This window comes from Callithrix jacchus, chromosome 2 (assembly GCF_049354715.1).
Source record: "Callithrix jacchus isolate 240 chromosome 2, calJac240_pri, whole genome shotgun sequence".
Classification (NCBI taxonomy): Eukaryota; Metazoa; Chordata; class Mammalia; order Primates; family Cebidae; genus Callithrix; species Callithrix jacchus.
In genome coordinates, this window is record NC_133503.1 from 170,026,743 (window position 1) to 170,037,104 (window position 10,362).

Here is a 10,362-nt window from a genome sequence, read left to right on the forward strand (position 1 = left end):
TGACTGAAATGACTTATCCTGAAAACCTCTTGCCTTAAGCAAAAAAAAAACATACCAACTGAAAAACGATCTCTTACTGAAGATATAACGGAAAGAGGTTCAGATGGGGTTTAGTCCTGTGCTGGAATTACTGGGCAGTCAAGGAACCTGCCAGCATGTAAAATTGCCTCTGTGGTTGTCAGACTTGGAAACTTTGGGTGGCAACTGTGTGGTTAGGATAAAATTAGGTTGGTGAATAAGGTCAGCTTTAGGCAAGAGCCAACAGTGACCTGAAATAGCTAAAGTTTATGATTTGGGGCTTAAAATTTACTAACATTTATAAACGTTAACATATTCCACATTAACTTATTTTACACCCACCCTCCCCTGCTGGTCAGTTAAGTATGGAAAGTATTACTAGGTCCATTTTTTTGGAGGAAGAAACACATTCAGAGAAGGTATTGTAACTTGTCCAGGGGCTTCATATTTCATGGACTAGGCAGCACACCATGCTTCTGTTTCTGGTAGTGTGAAGGAGGCACTTCAGGGTCAGACTTACAGAGTCCGGCAAAGTTCCCTCTCCATGGAAGCAAAGGAGACCTCCCTAAACCCACTGATTGCCTAGAATCACATCACAAGTCGGAATGCCTGCGGGTTGGGCCAACCGGGGTAACTCGAGAGCGGCAGAGTGGAGATGTGACAAGGCCTTGCCCTGGCTGGGGTGAGCTGTAGGGAGTTGGCGGGACGGACCTGAGGCACTGATGAGCAGAGTTGCTCACTGTGGGGTGCTGCCGGCTCCACAGGCGCCCCGCCCTGCTCAGCTCGCGCCCCGCCCGCCACCTTCCCTGAGCGCGCTGGGCTGCGGGATGCGCCCCCTCGCAAACCCCTCAGTCATTCGCCCTTGGCCGTGGTCACTCACTCACGGTCCGGGACACCTTCAGCTCCTTGTTGAGCCACTGGCACAGGATCTCCGACATGGTTCAGCCAGTGCCTCAGACCGCAGGCGAGTGCTAGAAACTCGCCAGGAACCAAGCCCGCCAGCCCGCGTCCTCCTGTTGCCAAGGGCAACCCGTTGCTAAGGAAGCATATCCGGGCTGGAACTAGACCAAAGGCCTAGAGAAGAGGGGACGCCAGGGTTCAGCCATAGAGGACAGAAAATCCTGGTCCGCCACCTGCTGGCGGGTAAGACCTAAGCCAGTGCAGGAGGAGGCAGTGGGTGCCTGTGAGAGAAATTAGGGAGCAGTGCATGTTGGGAGGGGCAAGGCGGGAACACTTAGGGACCCAGCAGGGGTTCAAGACCAGCCTGGGCAAGGTAGCAGAAACCTTTTTTTTTTTTTTTTTTTTTTTTCTGTAAGAAATTAGGCGGGCGTGGTGGCGTGCCCCTCTGGTCCCAGCTGCTCAAGATGCTGACGTGGAAGGATCAACCCAGGTGGCAGAGGTTACAGTGAGCCACCTGGGTTGATCCTTCTGTTGAGTCTCATTCTGTTGCCCAAGCTGTAGTGCAGTGGCCGAGAATGAGCCACTGCGCTCCAGCTTGAGCAACAGAATGAGACTCTGTCTCAAGAAAGAAGAAGAAAGAACAAGAAGGAGAAGGAAAGGGAGAGGAGGAGAGGAGGAGGAGGAGAAAGAGAAGAAGGAGAGATCAAAGAAGAGGAAGAAGAAGAAAGAAGAGAAAGAAGAAGGATATTGGTATATCCATCACCTTGAGTATTTATCATTTATATACGTTGGTAACATTTCAAATCTTTTCTTCTAGCTATTTTGAAATATACAATATATCGTTGCTGACTATAGTCAGCCCAGTTGCTGGCCAATATTAGACCCAATTTCTTCCATCTAACTATAAGTTTGTACCATTCGCCAATCTCTCTTCATTTCCCCTTTCCACCTTCACATCCTTTTCCAGCTTCTGATGCTCATAATTTTGTTCTCTGTCTCCAAGATATCAAGTTTTTTAGCTACCACATATGAGTAGTTTTTAGTACCACATATCAATTTGTCTTTCTGTTGCCTGGCCTATTTCACTGAACATAATGGCCTCCAGTTCCATCCATGTTGCTGCAAAAGACCTGTTTTCATTCTTTTCTGTGGACGAACGGTAGTCCATTGTGTATATATACCACACTTTCTTTGTCCATTTGTTCGTTGATGGACACTTAGGTTGATTCCATATCGTGGCTGTTGTGAATAGTGCTGTGATAAACATGTGAGCGCAGGTATCCCTTTGATATACTGATTTCTTTTCCTTTTGATAGATACCCTGTAGTGAGACTGCTGGATTTTATGATAGTTCTATTTTTGTTTTTTTTTTTTTTTTTTTTTTTTTTTTTTTTGAGAAATCTCCATACTGCTTTCCATAGTGGTTGTACTAATTTACGTCCCCACCAACAGTGTGAGTTCCCATTTCTCCACATCTTCTCCAGCATCTGTGATTTTTTTTTAATAATAACCATTCTAACTGGAGTAAGATGATACTTTACTGCGGTTTTGATATGCATTTGATGATTAGTGACGATGAATTTTTTTCATAGACCTGTTGGCCATTTGTACCTCTTCTTTTGAGAGATATCTATTCATGTCCTCTGCATATTTTTAATGGGATTGTTTGTTTTTATAGTGTTGAGTTGTTTGGGTTTCTTCTATATTGTGGCTATTAGTCCTTTGTCAGATGAATAGTTTGCAAATATTTTCTTCCATTCAATGGTTTGTTTCTTTACTCTGTTGATTGTTTCTGTATTGTACAGAAGTTATTAGTTTAATATACCCTGGTTGTCTATTTTTGTTTTAGTTATCAGTGCTTTTGAAGTCTTATCCAGAAAATCTTTGCCTAGACCAATGTCCTGAAGTGTTTTCCCTATGTTTTCTTCTAGTAGTTTTATAGTTTAAGGTCTAACATTTAGGTCTTTAATCCATCTTGAGTTGATTTTTGTATGTGGTGAGAAATATTGTTCAGCTTTATTCTTCTGCATATGGATAGCCAATTTATCCAGCACGATTTATTGAAGAAGTTGTTCTTTCAACGTAGTTCTTGGTGCCTCTATTGAAAATCAATTGCCAGTAAATATGTAGATTCATTTCTGGGTTCTCTATTCTATTCCATTGGTCTCTGTGTCTATTTTTATACCACGACCAAGTTGTTTTGATTATTATAGCCTTGTACTATAATTTGAAATCAGATATTGTGCTGTTTCCAGCTTATGCTGTATTAATTACTATAGCCTTATAATCTGAGGTCAGATACTGTGTTATTTCTAGCTTTGTTCTTTACGCTCAGGATTTCTTTGGCTATATGGGCTCTTTATTGGTTCCATATGAATTTTAGGATTGTTTTTTCTATTTTTGTGAAAAATGATATCAGTATTTTTATAGAAATTGAATCTATAGATTGTCATAGACAATATGATCATTTTAATGATATGAATTTTTCCAATTCATGAACATGGGATGTCGTTCCATTTGTTTGTGTCCTCTTCAATTTCTGTCATCAATGTTTTGTAATTTTCCTTGTAGGGTCTTTCACTGCCTTGGTTAAATTTATTCCTAGGTATATATTTTATCATACTAATTGTATATTAGATTGCTTTATTTATTTATCTATTCATTCATTCATTCATCCATTGACTCACTATTTTGCACAGGCTAGTCTCAAACTCCTGGGCTCAAGCAATCCTCTGCCTCAGCCTCCTAAACCTGTAAACTACAGGTTTGAGCCACTGCACCTGGCCTTGATTTATTTTTCAGCAATTTCAGTATTAGTGTATAGAAATGCTACTAATTTTTTCATGTTGATTTTGTATCCTGAAACTTTATTGAATTTTTTTATCAGCTTTAAGAGCTATTTGGTGGAGTTTTTAAATGTTTCTAATATAAGATTATGTCATTTGCAAAAAGGGACAATCTTACTATTTCAGTATGTTTTCTTTCTTTATCTGCCTGCTTTATTTGGCTAGGACTTTCAGTTCTCTCTAAATAACAATAGTTAAAGTGGGCAGCCTTGTCTTGTTCCAGTTTTTAGAGAAAAGGCTTTCAACTTTCCTCCATTTAATATGTTAGCTATGGGCTTATCATATATAGTCTTTATTATTTTGAGGTATGTTTTTTCTATGCCTAGTTTGTTGAGAGTTTTTATCATGATGGAATGTTGAATTTTATTAAATGCTTTTTCTGCCTCTATTGAGATCATCATGTGGTTTTTGTCCTTCATTCTGTTAGTGTGATGTATAACGTTTATTGATGTGTATATGTCAAACCATCCTTACATCCCTGGTATAAATCCCCTTAGATCATCGTGTATTATCTTTTCGATGTGCTATTGAATTCAGTTTGCTAGTATTTTGTTAAGGATTCTTGCATCTATATTCATCAAGGATATTAGCCTGTCGTTTTCTATTTGGGTTGCATTCTTATCTATTTTTGGCATCAGGGTAATGCTGGCCTCAAAGAATGCATCAGGGGGAATTCACTCCTCCTCAATTCTTTCAAGAATATTTTGAGAAAGATTGGTATTAGTTCTTCATACGTTTGGTAGCATTCAGCTGTGAATCCATCTGGTCTTGTGCTTTTGTTTGTTGGAATGATTTTTATTACTGATTCATTCTCTCTAGTTGTTATTGGTCTGTTCAGGTATTATATTTTTTACTGATTCAATCTTGTTAGATTGGGTGTTTCCAGTAATGTATTCATTTCCCCTGGGTTTTCCATTATATAGTTGTATATAATAGTCTCTGATAATATTTTATCTATCTGTGATATCAATTGTAATATCTCCATTTTCATTTGCTGATTTTATTTGGGTCTTCTCTCTCCTTTTATTGATTACTGTAGCTACTGGTTTATCAATTTTGCTTATCTTTTCGAAGAACCAACTTATCTTTTCATTGATCCTTTGTGTTTCTTTTTTTATTAAAGACTCTTTTTTGTTTAGTTTTGCTCTGTTTGTTATTTCTTGCCTTCTGCTTATTTTAGATTTGGTTTGTTCATGCTTTCTTGTTCGTTGAGGTGCATTGTAAAACTGTTTATTTGAAAATTTTCTACTTATTTGATGTGGGCATTTATTGCTATAAACTTTCCTATCAGTTCTGCTTTTGCTTTAACCCACAAGTGTTGGTATGTTGTGTTTCTATTTTCATTTGTTTCAAGAAATTTTTAAATCTCCATCTGAATTTTTTCATTAACCTATGGTAGTTCAGGAGCATGTTATTTAATTTCCATGTGGAAATTATATATGATTTCCAAAGATTCTCTTCATATTGATATCCATTTTTATTCCCCTGTGGTCTGAGGAGATGCTGAATATGATTTCAGTTTTTAAAAATTTGTTGATACTTGTTTTGTGGCCTAACATACAGTCTGTCCTAGTAAATGTTCCATGTGCTGATGGAAAAAAGGTGTCTATTCTATAGTGTTGAATACAAAGAGAGTCTTGATTGAAGATTTTTTTTGTTTGTCTTTTAAAAAAGCCATGTTGAAGATCTTGTTCTAGTGGCAGCAGTTTTGTCATTGATTTACAAATAGTTTTAGTTGCTATATTATATGGGCTACGCTGGAATTAATAGAATGTATGTTATTCTTTTTATTCTCAGACCTAGTCTAGGACCTGACATTCAACTAGCATTCAATAATTTTTATTGGCAGCGGTGACAGAAATAACAATTAGGATTATTAATATCTTTACATTGTTTTGAGAAGTGAAATTTTATTGAACTACTTTTCTACTCAGTTTTACCTTTCAAGTAATTATTTCAAAATTGTATTTTGACAAAAAATCATCCTTGGCATGCTGTATTCAGTTTTAGCAAAAATGTGGCTGGGTTCATTTGGTGAAAATCATCAACCCTGGATATCTGATCAAATTCTAATCTCCCACCATTCCTAGGACTTATCACTCTGGCCTGCCTTCAGCAAGAAGAATCCTGTCAAGTCAGTCTAGCTGGAATCCCCCTGACCCTGATGTTTCCTTTTAGTGTTTTTTTAATCTACTAATCACCGCCCTGCTCTTTGGCTATAAATCCCCACTTGTCTTTGTATTTGGAGTTGAACTTGCTTTTTCTCCCCCTACTGTAAGACCCCACTGCAGTGGTCCCTTGAATAAAGTCTATCTTACCCTCTTTAACAAGTGTCAGAAAAATTTTTCTTTAACAATTTCTAAAGGTTCAGATAGAATAGTAGAAACAAAATACATAATCTGTGCATTATATTATATGTACACTAATACATACATAATTGTATATATACGTATGTTGTCAATACAAGGAACTTCCTGCAATGAGACCTGGATACAGTGAATTATGGTTCTTTTCAACCACTGGCACAATAACAATAATATCCAACTAGATCAAATGTCTCTTGAGATTGATCTGAAGTTAATCTGGGTGTCTCATTGAATAAAAACTTAGTACCATTTCATTCTTGGCTTTACTTCTAAACATCCCATTGCATGAGTTTCCTGGGTATATCTAGTGGGTACACATTGTCATTTTGGTTTGATGGTTCTGTTTCAAATATGTTCTTATAGTAAACTCAAATTTCTTCTCCAGAAAGCTGTCTGCCTTCCTATATCCATTTTACAGAACTAACTAATTTTATTTAGTAACAATATCTCAGTAACTGGGAAGTCCAAGCAGGATATGATCTTGTTCAGAGTGATTATTGTAATAACTTATGGAAAAACACGGATTATTTTGGTTGAGACAAAATGGCCTAATCAACCCAACACAGACGGCAAGGCTACAGTTGGAATTCTGAGAGAAGTTTACTGATGACAAAATTGGAGCCTGATATATTCGACGTGTCTCACTCTAGAGTTATTCAAATTCGGAAGATTATAAGGTTCTACAAAGCCCCTGTTGCTTGGGGACTATGTGTCCTAAAGCTGTGTCTATTGGAAGCACTGAATTCCTGAGCATGGTTCTAAGGGGTGGATACATACCGAACAGTGGCCTCTGAGGCAGTTCTGCTTGTCATCCTGGTAGTATGTTTAAATTGATGACTGGTGATGATTTAGGAAGAGGTTCCAAACTTTACTATGATTAGGACCTGGGGGATTGAAGTTAATGATATCTAGATTACTGAGAAGATTGATCTTTGGGAAGGGCATAGACGATAGAGCACCAAACTTCACAGCAGCATTGGTAGAGAGTGACTGAGCTCATAAACACTTGTAGATATGTGTGGGCTGTTATTCCCACATCAAAGTAAAATACTTCTGTGTTTATCTATAAAAATTGTTTGACTATTGTTTGTTGTTTGTATCAAAAGCTATTTGTGTTATTCATCTTTGGCATACAGCTTGGAACAACACAGTCTGCCCATATGGTATTTTGGAAAAAGAGTGTCTATACAGGATTTGGATAAATGAAGATGCAGACACTACAAAAAGATAAAACGCAAAGTCATTCATTTTACAACAAAGAGCACGATCCTCATTTCAGTTCACAGAACATCCAACATGAAAATGATCTGATATTAAAATATCAGTGAAAATGCACTATCACTGAAATACATGCATTTTACTATGTGTTTTTTCTTGAAATTGCTAATTTAGTTATCATTCCAAGTTTAAGATTAAATCTATTGTGCTCCCATTAAACTACCACCTCTGGATAAAATTTATAGCATTGCCCATGTTAGTATTTAGAATTATTAAATGATGTGTTTGTTCTCCCATAAGGAATCAGCTGGAAGAGATTAAAGAAACTGACAGTTTTCTTTCTCTTCCTCAGATGGCTTTCTTGTTGTTTTTAATAAAAAATTTTATAATATTTGGACCCTTCCCCTGATTGTAACTACCATAGCAATCATAAAACTAATAGCTTTTTTTTTAAAGTATCACCCGTCATTTTAATTTAAATTGAATTTTAATTAATTTAAAATTAAATTTTAATTAAAATATTTCTCTTCTGTAAATACTCAAGGAGAAATTACAGAGTTATTTTGAGACCACAAGTTGGTTTGGAAATTTGTACTTTATAATAAAAAGCAATTCATTAAAAATATACTAATTCTTTATAAAATTAATTAATTATTAATTTATTTTTCCGAGACAGAGTCTCATTCTGTCACCCAGGCTGGAGTACAGTGGCACGATCTTCAACCTCCGCCTCCCAGGTTCAAGCAATTCTCCTACCTTACCCTCCCAAGTAGCTGGGATTACAGGCATGTGCCACCACGCCTGGCAAATTTTTGTATTTTTGGTAGAGACGGGGTTACACCATATTGGTCAGGCTGGTCTTGAATTCCTGACCTCATGCTATGCTTGCCTCGGCCTCCCAGAGTGGTGGAATTACAGGCGTGAGCCACTGCACCCTGCTCATTATTAATTATTATAACATTTTTTTCCCACCAACGCAACAATCAACACAAGATTTCCATGACAAAATGTTTGGGAGTTTTTTTCCCACATACCAAATAGTGGACGGCAGCCGTGGGTCCTCTAATCTAATTTAATTCAATTGTGGTTCTGTCATCCTGGAGACAGATCTCACAGGTTGAGGACTCATTCCCACAAGAATGCCTCCCCTTCAGATACCAGTACTGAGTCCAAGCCTCTGGGACTTCTGACTGAACAACTTCAAGCTGGAATTCCCATGGCCTCCCTCTTTGGACTTGATTGATTTGCTGGAGTGGCTCAGAGAATATTTACTTAGGTTTACTGGTTCATTTTAAAGGATATTATATTGCAAAGGATACAGGTGAAGAGTTGCATAGGTCAAGGCATATGAGAAGGGGTGCAGAGCTTCCATGCCCTCCACAGGTGCACCACCCTCCAGAAACCTCTACATGTTTAGCTGTATGGGAGCTCTCCTAACCCTGCCTCTTGGACCTTTTATGGAGACTCCTCTGGATGAGCATGATTGGCAACGCTGTAGAAATGTGAGTGAACAAAAGAGTGTGATCTAAACCCAGAAAGGCCAGTCTGTTCAGATTCTTCATGGCCTCTCTGTGCAGCATTCCTTCCTCCATGGTATGAAGAAAGACCCTTTCTGGAATGAGAGTCTTATGACCCATAGTAAGATTAGAGTCCTGCCTTGGGAAGGTGAAAAGGAGGGGAGGAGAAGAAGGTAAGAGAGGGAGAGATTCTATTTACTTTAACAAGGGGTATGGAATTACAAGCCAGGAGCTGTGGATGAAAACCAATATATGTAAATTATAATATCACACTTTCCCTTCTAATATGTCCTGTGCAGTTGGTCCAGTTTATATTCCTAAAGACACGTGCTAGTCATTACTCAGATACTTCCATGAACTCCACTGGAACAGTATTTACCTACTGTGGGGCTTGATCTGGTAACAGTTAAGGCAATTTCTTTAGTAAGTCATGCCAGAATCATTCATAAATGAAGCAAGGTAGAATAAAATTAAATACAAATTATCAAAGAGCATTTCAGATAGTAAGGGTAAATGCGTATGTGTTTTTTTGAAATATGCTTGCTTTAGTTATGTTTGTGTGTGTGTGTGTGTGTGTGTGTGTGTGTGTGATTAAAGGTGGATGTGTATATATGGTTTACATGTGGGGAAAAGTATTTTTTCTGATCGGTCATGGTCAATAAAATTTGCAAGCCACTGTTGGAGGATAAAGACCCCATTGAAAGTAATTTATGATCTAGCCTCAATTCAACCTTAACTATAAACCACAAACTCATTTCCACATCCTGTTCACATTCCTTTCTCAGGTTCCAACTTTCCTATCTCAACACCTGTCTTTTCTCCTCCCTCTGCAAAAAAGGAAACTGAATACATGTATGACTTTTCATTTTCACATACCCAGAACCTAGAACAGTGCCTGTCCAAATGCTCACTCAGTAAATGCTGTAGCATGAATCCATGCATACCAACAGGACTTTTAACACACACCACTCACATTAGCATCTATGTATCAGGTTGCACAATTTCGTGTGTGTGTGTGTGTGTGTGTGTGTTATCGGATGAGTCCAGTCCTTTGTACTTAGAACAATGAGGATCACAAAAGGACATGTAAATGTGGAAACTGTTTTTTTTTTCTTTTTTTCTTTTTTTTTTTTAGGCAAAGTCTCACTTTGTCACCCAGGCTGGACTGCAGTGGTGCAATCTCAGCTCACTACAACCTCTGCCTCCCGGTTCAAGCCATTCTCTGGCCTCAGCCTCCGGAGTAGCGGGGATTACAGGTGCCTGCCACTACACCTGGCTAATTTTTGTATTTTTAGTAGAGACGGGGTTTTATCATGTTGGCCAGGCTAGTCTCAAACTCCTGACTTCAGATGATCCACCAGCCTCAGCCTTCCAAAGTGCTGGGATTACAGGTGTGAGTCACCATGACCAGCCAGAAACTGCTTTATTTCATGTTCCACTTTCAGTTATGCCATGATGAAATAGGGTTTATTAGACATCCCATCCTACTGTGATTAA

At 38.2% G+C, this 10,362-nt stretch overlaps 1 protein-coding gene and 2 long non-coding RNA genes across 16 annotated transcripts in view; 2 read left to right on the plus strand and 1 right to left on the minus strand.

Annotated features, from left to right (window-relative positions):
* The window catches only part of SPEF2 (sperm flagellar 2), a 206,853-nt gene extending 205,814 nt beyond the window's left edge, over positions 1-1,039 (minus strand). For all 14 annotated transcript variants that reach the window (XR_004739958.3, XR_004739959.3, XM_078365609.1 and 11 more), the window contains exon 1: positions 899-1,039. Coding sequence is in view for 10 of the 14 variants with exons in the window: in XM_078365607.1 (XP_078221733.1) it covers positions 899-956 (58 nt within the window). In the remaining 4 variants the exon portion in view is untranslated. The remainder of the gene's footprint in view (positions 1-898) is intronic.
* Positions 1-7,424, plus strand: part of LOC128931392 (uncharacterized) — a 36,100-nt gene extending 28,676 nt beyond the window's left edge. Inside the window, exon 4 of the long non-coding RNA XR_008479742.2 lies at positions 7,267-7,424. This is a non-coding gene — a long non-coding RNA (uncharacterized LOC128931392). The remainder of the gene's footprint in view (positions 1-7,266) is intronic.
* LOC144581473 (uncharacterized) lies at positions 1,066-6,098 on the plus strand. Its single transcript, XR_013532339.1, has 3 exons — positions 1,066-1,161; positions 1,335-1,686; positions 5,855-6,098. It is a non-coding gene; the product is annotated as an uncharacterized LOC144581473 (long non-coding RNA).
* Positions 7,425-10,362: the final 2,938 nt, after the last annotated feature.